The 21,778-nt window shown below is 43.7% G+C and overlaps 2 protein-coding genes across 2 annotated transcripts; one reads left to right on the forward strand and one right to left on the reverse strand.

Annotated features, from left to right (window-relative positions):
- Positions 1-523: 523 nt before the first annotated feature.
- Positions 524-9,641, forward strand: LOC148323629 (serine/threonine-protein kinase 24-like). Its single transcript, XM_088315865.1, has 11 exons — positions 524-1,030; positions 3,407-3,637; positions 4,564-4,620; positions 4,711-4,819; positions 4,984-5,141; positions 5,721-5,906; positions 5,981-6,126; positions 6,188-6,320; positions 6,499-6,576; positions 6,656-6,792; positions 7,031-9,641. Exons 1-11 carry the CDS (start codon positions 989-991, stop codon positions 7,062-7,064), a joined length of 1,311 nt encoding a protein of 436 aa, XP_088171991.1. The 5' UTR covers positions 524-988; the 3' UTR covers positions 7,065-9,641.
- A 3,286-nt stretch (positions 9,642-12,927) lies between these two features.
- On the reverse strand, positions 12,928-20,022 carry ino80da (INO80 complex subunit Da). Its single transcript, XM_088315862.1, has 10 exons — positions 19,739-20,022; positions 17,860-18,106; positions 16,876-17,609; positions 16,488-16,590; positions 16,190-16,414; positions 15,975-16,108; positions 15,627-15,760; positions 15,291-15,544; positions 15,059-15,216; positions 12,928-14,554 (listed from the first exon to the last, which is right to left on the reverse strand). Exons 2-10 carry the CDS (start codon positions 18,075-18,077, stop codon positions 13,569-13,571), a joined length of 2,946 nt encoding a protein of 981 aa, XP_088171988.1. The 5' UTR covers positions 18,078-18,106; positions 19,739-20,022; the 3' UTR covers positions 12,928-13,568.
- Between the last annotated feature and the right edge of the window lie 1,756 nt (positions 20,023-21,778).

The raw sequence follows: 21,778 nt of genomic DNA on the forward strand, positions 1-21,778 counted from the left end.
CTGTCCAATTATTTAGGACTTGATTGCTGTTGCTGTATACATTGCAACTCTTATGTTGTTAGCACATTTTTAATTTGTATTTTTGTACTAGTGGAAATTGGCTTCCATTGTGAGACAAAACAAATGTTTTGAAACGTAGGAAGTAAAAGTAAATTTTGTATAAAAAAAAATAATAATAAATAAATAAATAAAAATAATTATAAAGAACCTCAAGAAATGCACAGATAATCTGAAAAATCCACTCAAGTACAGTAACAGAATTTATTGTTATTCGTTTCTTCCCCATGTAAGACAGTCGTTCCATTAGAGCACTGAACTGTATTACTATTGAGGACAAAAAGCGTACAAGTATAGTAGCAGGATAACGAATTAATGTTGAAACGGTTTCTCCCAAATGCCACTAAAATGAACTTTTGTCACGATTTGAGTTCTTCTGTGACGCGAATGACCTACGCTGACGTCACCCGCACTCCGCATTATTCTTCGTTCCGATTGGCTGAGCCCACAAAATGAAAATGATATTAACAAAGATGGCGCCGTGAGAGCTCGAGAAGTGTTGAGAGCAACAAACGATACATAACATAACAGTGCGTGTTCGGAAACCATTTGGGAATATTTCGTGGGCGGAACTCCGCTTTGATAACGGGATGATTTGGCGCATATTTCGACAGCTCGCGCAGCACCTCTGAGATAGACTTGAAAGCAAACTGTCACTGTTTGCCAACTAGCAGTTGAAGTAGCTTAGCGTCGCGAGCGTTTGCTAACTGCGGAAGGCAAGGGGGGACGCGGTTCGAAGTACAAGGCGACACAACTCGAGCCGTCGCTTGTAAACCAAACAACTTTTTCTTCAGACGCTGTGACCAGCCTCGCTGGGACTGCAGTGCGGACCGCGTCGTCCAAAAACAAGGGTCGGTAAAGCGACCACATCACCGAAGAGGAAAGCTGTAAAACGAGGTGGGAAAGCCGTCCTCTTAGCCGACCTGACGCCATGGCTCACTCCCCGATACAAAGTGGGCTTCCGGGGATTCAGGTAAACTCCATGCACCGAACAGTAAAACATTAGTTAAGTGAATTTTCCATTTCTTGTTCCTCTCCAGTGTCACTACTGACCTGCAACTATATTAAAACCTCTACAGTCCTGTATACTCTTAGCTGTGTTGGGCTTAAGACTCAATTTGACCCAAAGAGTGTCATGTCATTTCATCAGAATTTCTAATTATGGCGTTTACACAATTTCTTTTTGGATGTCGAAGTCAGGACGAGAGCAATAAGGTTTGAGGGGAAAAGATTAGAAGCTCTTATCTTGAATAGCAATACCCTCAACATAGTGGTGCAAGTCATGTTTGAGCATTTGCGGAAAACAAGAAGAAAATTTAGCGCACTTGGCGCAATAAAGTTTTTGCAAGTTGCCATCTCAACATTCTGACAATCGACACAAAGAAAATAAAGTTTTAGCTATTTTTACTCTTATTTATATTGTGACAGTAAAGGTAAAATGACTTCTTGTTGCCATAAGGTCATTTCTAAATAGTGGTGCTTTTGGTATTACCTCACAGGTTGACCAAATTCTGTTAACTCTGAATCATTCTTCCTCATAAGAAATAAAATAAAGTGGGAAAATAACATGTTCAAATGCAAAACCACGATGATCTCTATAGGTGAGATTTTAAGTAAAATATTGATGAGCTTGATTCATGCAACTTTAAAAATGTGTCATCATAAGCAGACAATCCATCAAACTGTTGGTCGGTCCTCTGACAACATTTAAGTGGAAAATGACGTGTCTCTGTGTAATGTGGTTTTTGTCATTCGTAATCAGAATCAGAACGCCCTTTATTGTCATTATACCCAGCATACGAGATTGTAGCGATTGCCTTCTCCAGTGCAAATATAAATAATAAAAAATAAAAGAGCTGTCAAATTAAAAAATACTTTTAACACCAGGGCCCGGCTGATTGGCATTTACCAATTAATTAAAAACGTATAATGCATAAAAAAATCTCAAAACATTCAACTCTGCTAAGAAACTTGCTTCATAGAGAAACGTTTCTTCTCACCTAAGAAAATCTTTTTGTCAAAAAACAGTGGTGTGAAACCAACCTCCTTGATTTATTGTTTGGACCGTTCATAACAACAGTTCAGAACTTTGCTGAGGACCGCACCGATGTGAAGTGAGTCCTTATCAGGCCTACCAGACTTTGTTTTTCATGGCGAGGTATCGCAGCACTTTCTTAGTAGCGGTACGCCATGCACCCCCAGACGCTGACATATAAAAAGGCGGTAGACATGAAGTGGAAAGATTTCTGTTCTTGGAAAGTCCCGTCACTGACTTTACGGTGCTATTTGCTTCCCCTCCGTTAATTGTCATGGATAAAATATGCGCGTCGACTAATTGATTATTGATCCAATGACTGCAAACGCCGATATGTGTCCTCTCTGAATGACGACAGCTTAGCAAGTTCACATGCCAACACATCACGAGGAGTTTTGGAAAATGTGACCCCGCCGCCACAGGTTTTGTTGCAGTGGGATCATAATGTGGCGAGCGGCTGGCAGTTGGTGGTGAGGGTGTGGCCTTTGGATGACATAGCGTGGTGTGTTTGCGGCGCACGCAGGAGAGCATCTAACAAAGCTTTAGTCAGTGGCCGTAAACGTGCTGACGGCGACTATGGTGAGTACATTCCCACCGTGCGCGCTCTGCTCCCACAGCACACTTGTTGTTTTTGCCGAGGACGAGCTCAACATTGTTTTCACCTGGATGACCGAGCGCACCAATGTTTGGATAGTTCTTGCTGCGGCGCATTATTCCGCGCCGACCAACCTCTTTGTTGTCAAGTCCCTTTGCGATCGACTTGAGTAGACCGCACCCGCGCCCGCGCCGCACCCCAACTGCACTTGTTAACGAGAGCAACAACTCTCATTCGCTACCGTGCATTAGCTCTTTTACAGGAAACTGTCCTCCTGGGATGGACGCTCATGAGGAATTAGCTTTGTGAGCTAACACATTACCGTCATATGGATGCGTTACCTGCTCGGTTGAGTCGCGGGCAGGCGTCGAACATGAGTGCATATTTCGGTTAAAAAAAAAGTAATAAAATGTTGGGCTGCCGAACCGGGAATCTTTTGGTTCAATGATTGTGAAGTCCGAAAGGAAATGGCAGCGTCCCATTTCAGGACCACTCTTCCACTCTGGCACTCTACGAGGAAATAAGCCATTTAGTTGAGTCAATAAGTCCCGCACCCACTGACATACTAAATTATGTTTGTGTTACACTGATTTTCAAATATATTACGCGACCGTGCCATCTTAAACATAAAACAGCGATAGGTCATAAGAAGGTCGATTTTCAAGTGAAGGTTTGAATTTGATGTCATGTTCTCACACGTCATTTTTCCCGCCCTTCAGAACCTGAAAGCCGATCCAGAGGAGCTTTTCACTAAGCTGGAGCGGATAGGCAAAGGTTCCTTTGGCGAGGTGTTTAAAGGCATCGACAATCGCACTCAGAAGGTGGTGGCCATTAAAATAATTGACCTGGAAGAAGCGGAGGACGAGATTGAGGACATCCAACAGGAAATCACAGTCCTCAGCCAGTGCGACAGTCCTTTTATCACCAAGTACTTTGGATCCTATCTCAAGGTGAGCTCACGCGGGAACATCCTGTTCGTAATGTCTCATAAATATTGCAGTCAGTTTGGTTTAGCGGGCACGTCCTTCAGTAATTCAAGCCGTCGACCACGCGCGCATCGGTAGAGCGAACCAACGTGGGCGTCAGATAAAGTTGAACGCATTTTCGTGGCTTTCCGTTGCAAAAAAAAAAATGTTTGGTATTTTTGGGCATCTCTCGTCGCTGCACTGACTACAAAGGGTCAGTTGTGAGTTGTAAATATTTGTTCTTGTTATGTTACATTCTCACATTGTGTGATTATGCTTGCAGTGCCTCTAATAGCATTTGGTACGGTACTTAAGGGGAGCGCGCAGAGTAACGGCAGGCCATTATGTCAATTATTCCTCTGGCTGAAGGGGCGAATTGTGGCTTTTTGGACGGAGCAGTGTGATGGAGGTCAATTTTTTTTGTGGTGTATTGCGATGCACAAATGTTATTGGTGGAAAACACCGTTGCTGGAGAGATCTTCGGTCGATTTGGAAGCGTTTGGTTTGATTGAGTGACCGGTGTCATAGTGCGCTTATGATTACACGATTCTCCTTGTTAGATTGTGGTTGGTTTTAAATGCGGCTCGAGATCCTTTTGTCAAAATACCCGATTCAAATTTAGAGAAGTCAAGTTTTCTTCATAATGTAAGATAAGATAAGTGGTGCTTTGTCATTGTCGGGGCCTTTGCCCTACTTTTTCGCAGGAAAATCAAGTGGTACATGACCAGTCATGAAAATGAAACAACACATGCCCTGTCCTTAAACTATAAACAACACGGCTCTCATAAAAGTTTGCAGAACTCCTATTGGCAGAATCCTACAATATGCGTCTGTAAATCTCCGTATGTTTTATGTATGGAAAAAAAAAAAAAGCAGTTCGACTGCTTGTGAGCACTTCTTTTATTTTTCAGGGAACAAAATTATGGATTATTATGGAATATCTGGGCGGAGGGTCTGCCCTCGATTTGGTAAGTTGACACCATCCATCGTTCAATTCGTTTTTACAAGTGTTAAGTAATTGGGGCGGAGTCTCACCAACCAATCAATGCGTCTTGTAGTTGGAACCGGGCTCCCTGGACGAGACGCAGATTGCCACCATTTTGAGAGAAATCCTGAAGGGGCTCGAATATCTGCACTCTGAAAAGAAAATTCACCGAGATATCAAAGGTAGGCGACGAATTCAAACATTCTACTTTTGTGTCGACTGTACAAATGGACGGCAAACGTGCTTTTGTTAAAACGCAGACGTGGTCAAAAAGGTTGAGGAGAACGCGCTCAACATTAAAACGTCCTCTCTTGTGGCAAATCACGTCTTTGTGTGACATTTTCAGCTGCCAATGTGTTGCTGTCGGAACAAGGTGACGTCAAACTGGCAGACTTTGGCGTGGCGGGCCAGCTGACGGACACGCAGATAAAGAGGAACACCTTTGTGGGTACTCCCTTCTGGATGGCGCCTGAAGTCATAAAACAGTCAGCGTACGATTCAAAGGTCAGAATTATTATCTGGAATGCTTTCATAACATTTCAAAGAGGAATATCGATTTGACATACAAGATGCCATTTGACCGCGGTCACGGTATTCAATTCACAAGTCAAGGTGCAGTTGACGTCCATTATCCACGCATCGCGCGTCTTTGAGGTTCCACTTCTATAATTAATGATAATTGAGGGTAAGCCGTGCCGAAAAGTGGATGGATGGATGATTAATTATTCACCGCTACATTTAATTCATTTAATTTTGGCACTTTTATTTTTCTATGCAAATGTCGTGGGTGATTGAATTTATTATTGCCATCTTAAAAGAGAACATGTTCTTCCTGTTAGCAGCAAAACAAAAGAGACAACAAAATCATGCGCATGATTTAAATCAAAAAGAATTTTTTTTTTTTTTTAATTCTTTTGCGTTTTCTAAATGGCCCTATTTTTTGATTTGCGTCTATGAGTCGGCATCCTTCGTCATCTCAGACAGTACGCGCGTCCTCAAATAAACCCGCGTTTGCCTTCCTTTCATGTCAATCCGTCATCCTTTAACGCCACTCGTTTTTCTTGTCGCGTCTCCTCTGTGCAGGCTGACATTTGGTCGCTGGGAATAACGGCGATCGAACTTGCGAAAGGAGAGCCGCCCCACTCGGAGCTCCATCCCATGAAGGTCTTGTTCCTCATCCCAAAGAACAATCCGCCCACGCTGGAGGGAAACTATAGTAAACCACTGAAAGAATTTGTGGAAGCCTGTTTGAATAAAGAGCCGAGCTTTGTAAGTTGACGGCACGTTTGACGCGCGTGATATTCTCTCCTCATTTTCTTTTCGTGCGCTTCATATTTTCGTAGAGGCCAACCGCCAAAGAGCTGCTGAAGCACAAGCTGATTGTACGGCACGCCAAAAAGACGTCCTATCTGACAGAGTTGATCGACAGGTACAAGAGGTGGAAAGCAGAGCAGTCGCGAGACGAGTCCAGCTCCGAGGGGTCGGACGAGTAAGTTGGCCGCCGCCCAACGAGGGCGAGGAGGCCGAACTGAGCGGCTGTGTCGTTGCAGGGAGACGCAAGGACAAGCGTCCGGAGGCGACGCCGCCGCCAATGACGACTGGATCTTCAACACCATCAGGGAGAAGGACCTGAAGAAGGTGCAGAACGGGGCCGTGCAGCCGGCTGACTTGGAAATTAAACCGGTAAGATCAACAATTGCAAAAGGTGGGACAGTTCAAGAAGTTCCCAGTCAAGACTAAGAATCATTTTACTCTATTTTGTTTTTCATTTTTTATTTCTTCCTCCTGATAATTCCTATCGAAAGTTTCCAACTGTCACCACACCAATGACGATGACTTTTGACGAGCGGATGATTTTTAGGCTTTGCAAGAGCTGGAGAGTCCAAAGAGGCCTATGTCACAGAGCTTATCATCCATCTTCTCTCCGTTGTTCTCGGAGGTAATTCGAGCCAATTCGAGCCATTTGAAACCAAAGCATAAAAGTCTCGTGCTGGACTAATACGTTGCTGCGATTGCAGTTGAAAGCGAAAGGAGAGACCAGCAATGGCAAGCCGGAGGCTGCCGAGGCGCTGCAGGAGGCCATTTTAGTGGCCGAAGACGTCCATCCGGGCGTGTGTGACTCGCTGGTGGCCGAACTACTGCAGAGACTTCAGAGGTAACGGACACACACATCACAATCCTTATTTAGTCACATGACATAGTTGCTCAGGAGAATTTTGTCGTAGTGAAGGCGTAATCTATTGATTCTTTGTGGGGGGAAAAAAATATACATTGGAAGAGAACATTGAATAAATATTTGCATATTCAAGCACAATATGTGAAGCATTTTCAAATTTTGAAGAAAGCTCTTGTTCATGTGACAAACATGTCCCTTGTTGTGTGTTCCATGTCAGGTTTTCTGTGCCTCAGACTGCTGCCACTCATTGAGAAGGGGTGGGAAAAAAAGCACAATTGAGCACCTTGGCGTGGAGTATTGATGAAGACTTGCAAGCCGTCAGCGGATTTGCGCTCCGTCTCTCATTAGCCTCCCAGTGCACACGCACACCACTAGAGGGCACTCTCGAGGGCGGGGGAGTGGACTTAAGCCATCCGTCTCTCTTGAGCTCTTACTTTGGAGGTATGTGTGTGCGTGCGTGTGCGCGTGTGTGTGTGCGTGTGTGAGGCGTTCTTTTGAAAACTCAGGTATCCTGCTTTTAAGGTCCTCTGGGAGGTCAAATGAGCTCTAAAGGATGGTTGTACAAACTTGTAAATAAGCACATTTCTACAGATACAAGAAGAAAATAATAATGGTAATAATAATAATAATGTGGTTGTACAAATGGCCAAACGCAGACTGTAGATAATATTTGATTTGGAGGTAAATATTTTGAGAGTCGGAGGGCCACACGTGAGATTGCCTTCTGACGAACCGTATATCACGCTTTGTTTTGTCCACGTCAATGAAGCCTCGTACTTGCGGCTTCTACGTTTGTACTTTCAACGCCCGTCATTTCACACCAGGTAATGCCAAACAATCATTCTGGATCATTCCCCAAAAGGACGCTTGGGTCACGATATATAAAAATGCTGTCATGTTTTTATTATTATTGATTGTCAGTCATACATTGTTGACGAAGGGCTTTGGGATTCCTATGTGGTCAAGTACATTGCTGTCATGTGTGTTTTGCTCAATAGTTGATGTACTTTATGTGTTATTCAGGTGCATTTAACAACAACTAGAATCATTTCCTTTTCCTACAATATTCAAAATTATTGCGATACACCAAATTTGTCATCTTGATGCTGAGCTGAAAAAGTGTGAGAATCCCCACCTTAGATTTGTAGGAAAGAAGTGCACTTGTACTTGGAATGGCGCCGCATGACTTTTACAGGAGGACCAGAGGATTGTGTTTGGAAATGTCTAGATCCTGTTTAGTAATGTGGCCACTTGGATGGGCTTGATTCCCGCCCACCCCACACCTCCTCTCTCGTAGGCTACGATGCAATACGCGTACGTATACTTCTTTCATGCACTTCAAGTTGTTTTCCTGCCTTTGCCGCGTGACTGACTTGAAATGTTACCTCCCGTCGGAGTACAGCGTGCTCGAGTTTGCGAATCGTTGCACCGTCTTCCTCTGTTTGCACTTGGAGTTTAAAGAAATGCCTTTGATTTTTGGGTAGCCATCCAAAACGCACAGGAAGTAGCAGAAGACGCGCAGTATATGTGAGACAGTGGAAAAGATTTGAGTTGACGTCATATGTACAGTGAATAAGAAATCAGCTCGATGGGGGTCATAACAATAACCGAGGGGCAAATTGAAACCTGTCGTAATTTTTTTTTTTAGCTGCCAGAAGCTGACACTAAAAGCAAATTGACTCACCCAATGCTATTAAATAAACAAACAAAAAAAAACAGAGCAGCCCTTTTAATAAACTAGAGCGTTTGTCAAAAAACAAAAACTACAAAAATTCTCTTAAATTCAGTTTTAGAAGCAAAAGAATAAGTAGTCGTTTGGTTTTTGAACATCACGTCAAAAATATTTTGAAGGAATCACTTGTTGCTTGATTTGTTTTAGCCTGTTTAAGAATTTAAATTTGAAAAATGTCTTCAGTTCTCTAGTATCAATTTTCTTCTCAAAGTTTGGACCCCCCCCCCCCGGATTAGAAGCTATAAACTAGCAGCGGTTGAGTGCGTGGGAGAGTACGGCAGCATGACACCCGTTGGTCCGTCCGCGTAACGTATGCGTTGTAGTACACGTCAAGCGGGACGCCATCCGTGTTGATTATTGGCTTGACGTGAATCCTCCTTAGACAACGCAATGTGAAGGTTTGGGGAAGAGTAGGGACGTCTTTCAAATGCTCGAGGTTGCTTTGCTGGATGATCGGACTAAAATAGGACCTGTCTTTTTTTTTTTTCTGTCAGTGTTAATGAACCAACAAAATTAAGTCCTCACAATTCAAATATTGACAATTGACTGACTAGACTTGCTGGTATGTGATTCGCAATTTATGTTCCTGCTCCAGTGAAACGTGCCATGTGACAACTCATTTCAACCAATTCAGTTATGATTTGCACCTTTGACATACGCAAAATTGACTCATTTTCACATGTATTATTTTTATTTTTTTTGTGTTGCACTTTGTCTGATTTTTATTCGGTTGCTAAAATGTGGTACTTAACGAGGCGACAGATGTTGGGTCACGCTTCCACCGCTTTTATTGTCATTTTGCTTCCCATTTTGTGCGTGTTATGGCAATAAAGCATGGTGTGACGGCCAGGATTAATAATGTCTTAGCACAACTATATTCTTCTTTCAAACTATTTTTATAACCCAGAGGAGCAGTATTATTTAATAGCGCTAGTAAAATCTGGTGATGTGTCCTAAAGAATCGGTAAACACTGGAAAGCAAATGTACATTTTATGTGATGACTCCAATAGACATGTTTGTTCATTCGAGACAGTGCTGTCGGATTTATTGGACGATGTCAAATGATTATGACAGAAATAAAAATCTAGCACAGATCTTTTGCATTTTTGTCATTCCTTGAAATGATGACCTCATTTATAATTAGTTCGGATTGAAATTTTCTTTTCACCATATTTTAAATTTGGCCTTGGTAAGAGTTAGGATTAATTATGTGTGCATGTAGACATATACAGTATGTCTCAGGTCTCAAAGTTGATATATGTTCAGTGTAGTATTTTGGTAACAAAAATTTTTAAAATATTTAATTTAGCAATTTTAGACTACTAAGTAGACTAACAGGCCTGATCTATGAATTAGATCGAGTACAGTTCTGGAAGGAAAATAAAAACAACACTTCTTTGTGTCAGCAAATACCTCACAGCAAGTTTTATTTATACATCCAAAAACAAAAGATCAAATTTGTCACACTATATACAGATATTACATACAGTGTTTGTACACATATTACATAACTTGTACACAAGAAAAATAGACATAAAATGTAAACCTTTTGTATACAAAAAATACCTTAGACAAATAAACAAGGACCGTTAACAAAAGGTGACTAGATTTGCGCTCGTCCTAGCTTTCAAAACCATAAAACAGTACATTCAATGGATATGGAATTTGTCAGCCATCTCTTAAAACAAGCAAGTTACGTGCCTACGAGCCCTGTTCGTTTTATTCTACATCATGTCGAGAGTGGGGCGCAGCGACTACTCATGCTAAATGTGGATACAGCAGTATTGCCTCATTTTGCTGGCAAAGAAACAATCCAAATATAGTATATAGATAGATATTTTTTCCCACATAATGTATTAACACTGCAGGCGTATGTGGTGGAGCTACTATGATGTGTGTTCTCTTTGGAAAGGAGAGGGAACTGGGCCTTCTCGCAGCTGGAAACTGGCGATGAGTATGAAAAGTTGCTCACGAGCAAGCGAAAATTGGAATTAAAAAAAAAAAAAACGTCAGAGCAGACATGCAATGACAAACACGGCAGGCCTAAATCCTTTCACTTCTGTGCAAATCCATTTTGAACTACGACAGCCGTCCACTAAATGAACGGGAGCTGAATATATTCCAGTTTTGATACCTTTTCATATGCAATTAACATCTGCAATCGCTCCCGGGGTTTTGATAGCTATTAAAAAATATTCTCCCGCAGAATAGTTTAACATGACAACATACACAGCAAACAGACACCGATCCATCCGACGGCCCAGAGAGCTTTACAACCCGTTTGATCATTTTAAAAACATGAGACTTGTTCTACACTCTACACGTTCCACTGAAAACGTCGCACGTAACTATTTCTGCCCATTTGCTACTCAATAATTCACCGACAAACCCCAGGATACAACCCGTTATGCTATACATCCAATACACAACAATACCTCGTATGCATTCAAGGGCCGTGTTACCCTGCTGTCATTTTCTTTCATTTAAAATCCAAATTATTCGGAAAAAAAAATTAAAAATTGACAGTCGTCTTAAACGCAAAACACAATTAATAGCATGGTGATACACCTGCCTGGTGTCAGACAATTGGGAAATTTCAATGCCGATGTACGTGTAACTCAGCGGTGTCCAAATTTGTCATCTCAGGGCCCCTTTGAAATTCTTTCGAGTTAAAAATAAACATCAGGCAATTTTAGAGTTTATAATTACTTCGGAAGTTGATAAGGCAAATGCTCAAGATTTTGGGGTGGGTCATTGCCCTGTAATCTCACTACAATAGATCCGCCACTGAATTTGAACAGAAGCCAGATTGCATTTCCATATTCAGAACCAAAACGAGTAATTAGTCATTTTAATCAAAAATTTGGATTTTAATTTTGGAGTAGAAAGTGGAGCAATTAAGTTGCTGCTGAAACAAAATTATCTTTATTGCACTGGTTAAGTTATGGAAACCTATTTTAAGTGTTTAATAGTTTGTCTTTGCATAATTTGAAAAGTTCTAGCCACATATCCATTTTCTGGTCTGGTTGCCAGTGCCAGTTATCTAACGCTAACATCAAATTAGATTTGTGCTGCGGGCCGCTGAAAAATGTCCGACGAGCCAGAAAGCCCCCAAGCCACAGTCTGGACACCCATGAAAGTTCAATGAGAACTAAAAGTCAGCAGAGAGCAAATGGAGCAGGCAGCACCTTGGAAAGTAGACAATCAAGTCCGTGCATAACTGCGACCATCATCACTCTGGACTCGACTCACAAAGCGAAGCTACAGAGAACCACTAAAATATCGTCCTGCAGTGTGATGATCCAATATTGACGTCAATGTGTTTATTGCTTTAGTATTTAGTAACCTTTTGTGAACCGGGTCGCACAACCAACAGTGAGTGAGGTCCGAGATTTATGCGAGAAATCTCCGCCAACCAATAAATGAGCACATGTACAGCAAACACACCATATAAAAACAGCTTTAAAAGTATTCGGGTGACCGTGTCTATATAAGTCAGGAGCGTGTTTTTTTTTTGTTTGTTTTTGTTCTTTTTATATATATATTTTTAAAACGGGCAGTGTATGAAACAGGTGGGAAATGAAAAAGATGCGACGGCCATCTGAGCAAAAGGCGCGAGTGACTTGTTCAGGAATGAAAGGGGAAAACGTTCCGGCGGTACCTTGATTTACTAGCTTAATTTGTAACTTGATATCTGACTATCCAGATCCGTGTACTACTACATTTTAGCGCCTCACTTGTAATCCAAATCAGCGCACAAATAGAACCCTAAAGCACCCTTTGTTAAACAACTGTCTTACCACTACTAGCGCCACTTTTGACCAACTAGTCTAACCTCAAAACGGATATCGAGGAATAAATGCTCAAATGGTTCTGTGGCAAACCATTTGTGCATTTATTCAATGTCCCATTGCTAACTTTGCTTTTCAAATACAAGATTGTAGTGGAAAGAAATGTTACAAGAAAGTATGTCGTTCAACTAATGTGCTCGGACAAACAGCATACTAGTACATAGACCCATCTATCTTAAGGTCATGTTAGTACACCAAAAGTGGCACAGGTGGTGGAAAGATTTTTGAGACAGTTGTTCAACGAGTGCATCTTACTATCGAGGACAAAGAGTGTTTTAGTAGACACAATTTACTGCCATTTGAGCATGAATTCAATATTATTGAGATCCAGTTTAAAGTCATATTAATAAGCCAAACTTGGCACTAGTAGTTGGGGGGCGGGGTTAACCACTGCTGCCATCTACTGGTGGTTATGTGTCAGTAATTGTTTCCAAGCTTTACAATTACAGTGGAACAGCCACCCACCCTCATTGAAAAATCATTCATAAGTATACTCGTCAATTGCAGTGAATGAGATAAGAGACGGGGGGGGGCGCCTGCAAGTGATGGCAGCAAAGTCCATGTACTAGTACGCTCTTTGTCCTTACGAGATAACTGTTACCTCGTGTGACTTGTAGTACAGATAGCATGCAGTTCTCTGAGTTTTGATATCAAATAAATGCTGCTGACAGCTTGAATAAAGCCGTATGAGCCTTTATTTAATATCCTACTAGTGCGCTGAATTATCTTACTAGTCGGGACGGAGAGTGTACTAGTATCATGGGCCTGAAGAAGGATTAAGGATTTTGAATTTATGTTAAAATGGCTTGCCATCAAGTGGAAAACTAGAAAAAAAATTGGTGCACTTGTAAGTCAAGGTACTACTGTCGGCGTCTTTGATGAGACCCCTCGGCGTTGATGATCAAATGTGTGCGCCATTACCGCCTCTGCAAAGCAAATTATTCCTTCGCAGCTGTTCCAGCATTTATTCAATCTCCTGGATATCCAACTTAAGGCCCATGTACGCTCTTTGTCCTCACTAGTAGCACAACTACGGGCCTACTACTAGTTCTTAGTTCAAAATTAGATGTTAAAACTAGTAGACTTTCAAAGTGATTTGATATCCAACACGGACCTTGAGCTTGATATGAAGGACGTCGCATAAATGTCAGCTTTGCATCGTCGCTTACGCTCAGTTACTCTGTGTGAAAGGGGTGGAGGCGCTGTTGGCACTTGCAGTGGTGGCACTAACGATGGAGAAGCCGGCGGGTGGTGCCGTGGAGCTGTGGCTGGGCTGCAGGTCGTTGGGGATGCCGCTGTGCGAGGCCAATTGGTGACCGAAGGCCGCGCTGAACTGCGGAAGCTGCTGCTTGGGCTGCAGGGAGGTCAAGGGGTCGTGCGGGGATGAGGAAGTGGGGCCCGGGGGTGCGGTCAAGCCCGTCAGGCCGCTCTGAGGCAGGGCCGAAAGCGCGGCCAGAGGCTGCAGCGTCACCGAGTTGACCGAGTGGCTGCCGGCCGGGGGGGTGGACAGCGACGTGGATATGAGATGACTTTCCGACGCCATTAGATTCCCGAACTGCGCCGGGTCGGCGAGGGGCAGGGGGAGATTGTTCCATGATGAGCGTGGGGGTTCCAGCAGGAGGGGGGCATCTGTCTGGAAAGGGCCGGCGTGGGGCGAGGGGATTTGGTCGCTGTACGGCGACGCCACATGCTCACTGCTGTAGCAGCCGCTTTGGGGGGATGACGTCGCCGTCGCATCCGACTTGGCAAGAATATGAGGGGGGCGCGTGCGGGCAAACGTCCGCTCGGGGGCCTGAGTGAGCAGGGGGCCGGTCGGGGGGGCTATCGAGTTGGCGGATGACGTCTGGGGCAGGTCCGTGGGCTGAGATGGCGGCGAGGGGGGAAAGTGGCCCGCTGTGGACTGCAGTATGTTGTCCTCCAACTCCAGGCTGGGAAAGTTCTCCGTCGGGAGGCGACTGTGGAGGATGTCCCCCATGCCCCCCGGCTGGACCGCACCGGGAAAGACAGTCATGGCTCGGTGGTCCACGCCTTCTGACGGGCCGAGGTCTCCTATGGAGGTCAGGCACACCAGGGAGTCCGGGTAAGACCCCATGGCTTGGAGGGCACGCACCAGCTCCTCGGCTTCTTCCGTGGTGGGCAGCAACTCCCCGTTCTTGCCTGCACAGCAAAATTATTTTAGTTAACGAAAACTAACAAAAGAGTTAAAACTCAAATAGAAAAAGAGCAAAGTGGAATGGCATCATGACAGCTATTTGTATGAGAAATTTGTACCACCTTGTGTCGATATAAAAGAGAGAGTATGACATCTTTGTTGTTCAAAGATCTTTGTACGTGGAGGAGGAGTTAAGGTTCGCTCTTTTGGTGGAAAGTGACAGAGCGCCATGCAGATGGAAGTCAGCAGGTAAGCTAACAGTGTTAACCTGTCTTCTTCAATTGCAATTTCTACTCCAGCATGACATGTTTCTTCTTTACTTTTCTTTGGTTTGGTTGTCTTGTGGCAACATGCTGACCCCCACAGGTTAGTTTTGGTACTACAACAAGTTGTGGACAACTTGAGTACACAATCTGCAAATGATTTCCTCTTCGTGTTTTGTGTTTCTCACAGTGGAAAAAATGTTTAAAATGTCATATCTACGTTAAGACTTGAACTGGTTAGGGCACCTTCAAACAAGTCAAAATCCTGAAGATCGTCAGGTAGTCTTGGTAGAACATCCGAAAAATCCTCCTGGTTCAGCTCGAGGTCATTTGGAATGTCTTCCATTTCATTGGCGATGTCGTCAGGAAGTTCATCTGTACTCAGTTCGGGAGTCGAAGGGCTCCTGTCAAAACACCGATGACAATGTTACAAATCTGCGCGTGAACGCCGAGTGACATCTTGTCGGCTCACGCAGACCTGATGCTGGCTTGGGAGGACAGAGCGAGGTTCATAGCCGGAATTCCCAAGTACCCCTGAGGCAACGCGGGAGGAATGGGTTTCTGAGGCCGCCGCGGCACTCTCCTCTTCTTCTTGTGTTTTTTGGTGAGTGCCGGAGGTTTGGTCTTTTTGCGCGGCTTACGCTGGTGTTGCTGCTGCTGCTGCTGGTGGTGGTGGTGGTGATGGTGGTGGTGGTGCACTCGCCGATTGCAGTCCCCGCGTAGGAAGTTATCCTGCAGAAGAGCGTACAGTAGACAAAACGCTAAATAGAATGGCGTCACCACCCGCGGAGACGACGTTGAACGTCAAACACACCATCTTTTTGGCATGCTCTTCACAGAGTGGTGTCTGATGCGTGATATCGAACACAGGAACGGAGCACTGCTGACCATCTGCAAACTTGGCCGTGCAGCTTGCGAACAGCTGCTGGGAGCGATTCAACAGAATGTCTACGGAGAACAATTAAGGAAGAAAAAGAAGCCCCCAGGATAAAGAGCTTGTGGTGAGAAGACTTCAGCATGTGATGTGCAGCTGAACTGGATAAAATTGCAGTTTTGACCTGAGGGATCAACTCGATTGCAGCAACTGGACCTGATTTACTGATTAATTTTGCGCTCGTTTTGGGGATTGTGCTAAATTGGGTTTTAAACGTTCAAAGGATACGCTGAAAACAGTGTTTGGTGAAGGGCAGCGCTTTGTTGTCGCAGGCCTGGCCTTTTGTGCTGCCCGTGCACGTCCCGGCGTCCGTGTTCTGCTGTTTCGCAGGTGCCCCGCTGTGGTGAAGTTCTGATCCGGCACTAAGCAAGCAGAACAGAAATCAGTTTAATTGGTTGAAAATCATATTTTTAAGAGTTGTTTTTTTTTTTTTTTTGGACTACCTTGAAGGGCTTTGAGAGGAACCACGTAATTCCTGGATGAGCTGCCCGGCGCAGTCTGGGTTCTTACTGGCGGCGTGCACCAAGGCTTTGCGGAAGGCGTAGCGGTACCTCTTCTGGCGGATACTCGCCCTTTCCTGCCTGCACATGTGCTTGTACTTTTGCTGCAGGTACGAGCAAAGGCTCAGCAGTCGCGTTCGCCGCGACGAGCCAGCGTCATCCTCCAACCTGTTTCAGGACGAGACACTCAGTCGGCGTCGCGAAAGGAGAAGTTAGGCAATGTTGACGCTTCATTACAGACCCGTTCTGCGGTCTCCAAGTGCTCAGGCCGGGAACACATCTCTCCGCTTCAACTTCTTCATCATCGTCGTCGTCATCAGCACTGTCCTCCGACCAGTCCAGGCCTGCACGAAAATTTGTCAGAAAAAGCCCAATGCGTCCCATCTCGCTAAAATGTTTTAATCTTTTGAACTACAGTGTTTCTTCGATTAATGTGTATAACTATGTAATAACAAAATAAATAGATCTTAAACAAACCCTGAAAGCTCATGTATGAAATTCATTGACAAAGATAAAAACGAAGGACATTTAAAGGTTATTGTATATTTTAGAGTCATCCTGGAATTTCCGCCAACTCTAACTTGTTGCGCATCTTAACATTTGGTGACAAAGAAAGCAGTGCGGCGCACCTAAATGAGGAAAGAGATCTCCATATTCCCGATGTCTCTCTGCACAGAGCTCCACCAGATGCTGCAACCTGGCCAGGCAACGGGCTGACGGTGAGTAGGAGGCGGGTCGCATGACCAACATGTGTTTGGAAGCAAAAGGTGTTTTCCTGCAGAGCGACGGTCCCGGTGGCTGCGCGGGACTGGCTGAAGCATTAACGGGTATCCCAAGAGGCATGAAGTTGACCGTCTGAGGTGGTGCTGGATTGCATAATAGACCCTGCTGAGGCGGCGGCTGGAGAAGACCTGACTGCTGCCGTGGGGGGTGAGTGTTGAGAGGCGACGATGGGTGGACACGGGGAACGGGGGAGGGACTAAAGTGCTCAGACGGTGTCTGGAAACGGTCGGCCTCCTGGCAGATTTTCTGGTTCAGCACCAGCCGACCCTGCAATTTCTTCTTGATGGCGTTGCTTTTGCGAGGAGGACCCATCTCCTCCCCGTCTGTGTCGTCCTCGTAGAAGGCAAATGGATCCAGGAGTTCCCCATCGGGAAGGGCGAGCAAGCGCGTACAGGGTGGCGACGGTGGAAGTTCGTTTAGACCGTTGGAAGCTAAAGGTAAAGGTAAGGAGGGCACCGTTATGTTGAGGGCCACTGACTCCAGCTGAGCCCGTGAACGCATTTCCTCCAAAGCATCGTGTTTTTTCTTGCGTTCCTTCTTGGGGATGAAGCCGAGGACTTGCAGGTGGCTGTTGCAATACCTGGAACAACAGATTCCTTTCAGTGCATATGCGTACTACAGTGTTCATCTATAGTGGCCCAATTACATCGTAAACCTAACCACAAGGCAGGAAATCTGCATTTTATAGTGATGGAAGTTTTTTTTTTATTTAATGGTCTCTCTATATCACAGATAGTCACCAATGTCTAACGTACCCGCAAATTAGGAGAGCCGTACTCTAACCTTCAGCATAATTAAAATCCAAGTTCAGCGCACTAGAATTTACACACCTGCGATCTTCTGACTTCGGGATGGGGTTGGTACACCGCTGGCTGTTGTACTTAGCCACATATTCGCACTGCTTGAAGGGGGCGGTCTTGTCTTCCAGAACGTGCCGTATGCAGAAAGCGTAGCCATTGAGTCTGCGTTGCTTGCAGAGCTTTGGGCTGTATGAGCACAAGGGCTTATTGTCCACTTCTGAGAAATGTATGTGTTTGCCTTCATACATCACGTGACTCTTGTTCTTGACAACATCAGCTGATGGGATAAAGTCGGGGGAGGACAGCAAGAATGACATTATTAACACTTTGAAATGTACACGTAACCCTGCGTGCATATTCACAGCAAAGACAATTGATTGTTCCTTGAGTCGACTGTAAGGAGGTTAGATAGTCTACTGTCTGCAGCATGTTTCAGAGCTTCAATACATTTAAACTTATTAAAAGCCGTTTCCTGGATATCCTTGATGTCCAGCTTAGTCAATGTAGCAGTACATTCTTTGTCTTCGCTACAACATCAATTCAAACCTAGTAGAATGACTAGGACGCAATAATAAAAGCACAGTGTCTTTCTTGTAAGTCTTTTGCTTAGAGTGAACTAGTAGATGGACCTTGAGCTAGCTGGATATCAAGTAAATGCCCAAAGCTCCAAAGTATTACTATAATTTAGTTACCAAATGCTTGTATAATGAATACATTATAACTGTGGAAATGCCTTTAAAAACAATCCTGCAAAAACCTTTCCATTTATAAATAACCCCGTCTGCAAGTACATTCTGGAGTTGTTGTTTATGTATTAAAAAAAAACAACTCATCGTTCGAGTGTCACTTGAACTCAAGTCCGTCAACATTCGCGTTTATGGACAAAAAAAAGCACACGCGCATGTATATTGATGTATTTACACTATCAGGCGTGTGCACAGTTTAAAGAAATATTATTCACAGGTTTGTGTAAACGTTATGCTACAGGTCACTTAAAATAAGCGCAACCCATCTATCTACCTTAGTAGCCGCTATCGTTGACTTTTAAGGTGTTCTCGTTGATACGGGCGCCAGTGTGGCTCTGACACCCGAAGCGTGTACATAGCACATAAATTCAGGGTTTTAAATAAAGGTAATAAAAATCAGCGTATTGATAGCTAAATACCAACAACTAAGAACGTTCTGGTTGGTTGAAAACGATAAACAACAGAATTGTCTGACGGACGGAGCTAGCTTGTCAATATTAGCATGTATTCCGATGAGTATTTTTCAAACGTGATTTGCCTCAACGGTGCACGTAACTAGACATGAAGGCTAAATATGACTTTATTCACAAGCAAGTTAACTATTTGGTCCATGATATTTTTTGTTAACTCTCGGCTGCTAATTAAAGTCAAAACATTCGTTAGCTAGCTAGCTAACGAAGCTAAAAACACGAACTGGTAGGCGGTAGCTAACCAGGAAACGGAAACCTCTTCTAATGGCGACAACACGATACGTCTCTCATTCAATATATTTTTTTTATCTGAACCACGAGTGGAACATATACACCATAAATAATTAAAATGTATCATTTTATTCCCATGCATATTAACACATTAACAACCAACACGTTCAAACAAAAGGGCTTCACGTAAGCTAAGGCCTATCCTCGGTAAGCTTCCGTTAAAAAAATTCGTAATAGTGGTTGATAGCGTTATGTAATGAGATCTAAGGCAACTTGTAAATGTATATTTAAACCCTGCTCAGCGTTTTAATTGATAATGTTTATGTTTTAATATCGAGAGAAACAACGAGAGGAAGTGGCCTGTTAGCTTCGACGGGCACCGGTTTCGAGTGGTAGTTGCCGCCCCGGCTAAAGGCGGCGCGAAACGGTGCAGCCAGAAATCGAGGTCGAGGTCTCGCTTACCTTGAACTGCTACGGGCCGTTGTACGGTATTCGCTTCAGATAGACGGCCGAAATGTATAATACGACCCGCTAGGCTATCCGTGCATTGATGTCCCGAGATAGATTAACAATAGTGATCTTCATCGAGCTCGGCGCGACTTGATTTTCGGATGGATTTAAAATAAGCGCTCGATCCAATTTTAAGCAGTAGGTAGGCTGCTAAGGATTTTGTCAGATCTACGGCAGACTCCCTCACAGCACCACTACAGGCACTGCGGGGACATGACAACAACCCGCTCGACAACAACAACCTCTCCAACCATATTGGAAATTCAACTTTGTTATGAGCGCCCACAGTGCCGAAGTGCAACAAAAAGTGTGACATTGTGGCTGCCGTGTTCTGTGTTTTGTGCACATTTATGGCGAGAGGTCCGAGCGGGGCTGTTTGAGTGACAAATCCACGTAGATGCGTCTATTTTATCGCGGTGTGAGTGTCTGTGTTTCATGTGCCCCGCTCCACTGCCACACTCTCACCCGCTGTTCACTGATGATGGACCACGTGTCAGGTACCAAAACACCAACTCATGCTCCATCCTTTGCACCGCAGTGTCATACAAGACGTTTTGAACTTTTTCTTGGGAGAAAAAAAATGCAATAGTGAAATGAGTTTGTGCTATAATTCCCAAGGTTCACTACTGAATATTAGTTTTGATGCATGTGCAATGTAGAAAATGTAAACGCTGTTATTTACATGTACAAATGTATTTGTTTTCATCTTTGGTCAGATCACTAAAAAATGGTGCGAACTGGTGCATTTTGGTCTCAGAAAAAAATTCTATCCCGTATTACTATATTTACACTTGGTTTACAGTACACATCTGGATTAAGTCAATTTGCCTGACTTTGCCACCTGTTGTGCTCACTAGACAGAGTATCGAAAAGAAAAAACATGATGGAATATATCTGACTAAAACAAAATTGAAAAATACAGGATTTATTAATCAACATTCCAACAACAAATTCAACTTTTAATTTATTTTTTCAACTTTAATAAAACATGTAATTACATTTTACAATGGTGTCACAAAGATAATTATTTAATTTTGCCTGCACGTTAGCTGCATAGGAGATCAAAAGTGGTTGCTTGTGTTTCGTGATTATCGGTCTTCAATGTAGCCGGGAAACATTTGGAACATTGAATGAGAATTAAGCCTAAATTTACATTAACCCAGGTTATACACGTCTAGTTACCAACGCACAATCGTTCACATCCAATCCATTGCTGATGGGAGCTCTCTAACCAAAGGCTGTCACAGGTTCTGTTAATACAGCCGCTATAGTCTTGATCTGCACACCACTAATGCTACCAAGGGCAACGGGGTGTTTTGGTCTTGCCTGCACCTGCGAGAGAAGATAAAAAGCCCACCATCCAAAGCGTGGCGCCTCCAGTTAGGTGATAACATTCACTAAAGCCTCTCAAAAAAATGTTAGGTGGGCCTTTCTGATGCAATCTCTTTCAGGATTTCTTGCTGATTCACCAAAGTGGTTAGAGGGGTAGCTTTTGGTCTGCTTCATTGCGACGAGGGACACTTGCATCCATTGAGACTTTCTCACATCTAAATGTACTACATTGCTCAGCAGTGACACTCAGTATTTACTGTATCACTATTAAATATTTTTTAAATCCATATTTATAACATTCTTCATTTGGTGGTCTCTCCCTCAGTGCAGCAACTTCCTTGCAAGTGTAAAACCGCCACTATTGAAGACATGCTTGGTTAAATGATCACCCGCTGTTTCACGATGAATTGCATACTGCGCCAGAAACTGGAGTCAGCACATCTTCCCCATGCTGTAGGTACCAACTGCCCAGACTCATTTTTCACCAACGGCTGGGTAAACCTTTGTAGCTTCTGGCTATCAGAAACAAACGTGCAACGACCTGAACAAGTAACACTTTGTATTTATTCAATCATAACATTCAACATTTACTAAAGAACCTGAAATAAAACCTGGGTATATCTGAGATCCACTACTCATTGATATCTCTTTTTTTAGGTG

The sequence above is a fragment of the Idiotropiscis lumnitzeri genome, chromosome 14 (genome assembly GCF_059441095.1).
Source record: "Idiotropiscis lumnitzeri isolate Australia: NSW breed Sydney's pygmy pipehorse chromosome 14, RoL_Ilum_1.0, whole genome shotgun sequence".
Taxonomy (NCBI): Eukaryota; Metazoa; Chordata; class Actinopteri; order Syngnathiformes; family Syngnathidae; genus Idiotropiscis; species Idiotropiscis lumnitzeri.

Bases quoted from the DNA above. Each gene is read 5' to 3' on its own strand.
- LOC148323629 (XM_088315865.1), top strand. From the start codon at position 989: ATGGCTCACTCCCCGATACAAAGTGGGCTTCCGGGGATTCAG. The intron at 5,142-5,720 runs GTCAGAATTATT...TCCTCTGTGCAG, and splicing joins AGTCAGCGTACGATTCAAAG to GCTGACATTTGGTCGCTGGG. The intron at 6,321-6,498 runs GTAAGATCAACA...GATGATTTTTAG, and splicing joins CTGACTTGGAAATTAAACCG to GCTTTGCAAGAGCTGGAGAG.
- ino80da (XM_088315862.1), bottom strand. From the start codon at position 18,077: ATGTATGAAGGCAAACACATACATTTCTCAGAAGTGGACAATAAGCCC. The intron at 16,591-16,875 runs GTGCGCCGCACT...ATTTTCGTGCAG, and splicing joins AGATCTCTTTCCTCATTTAG to GCCTGGACTGGTCGGAGGAC. The intron at 15,545-15,626 runs GTGTGTTTGACG...GCTCTTCTGCAG, and splicing joins AAGAGCATGCCAAAAAGATG to GATAACTTCCTACGCGGGGA.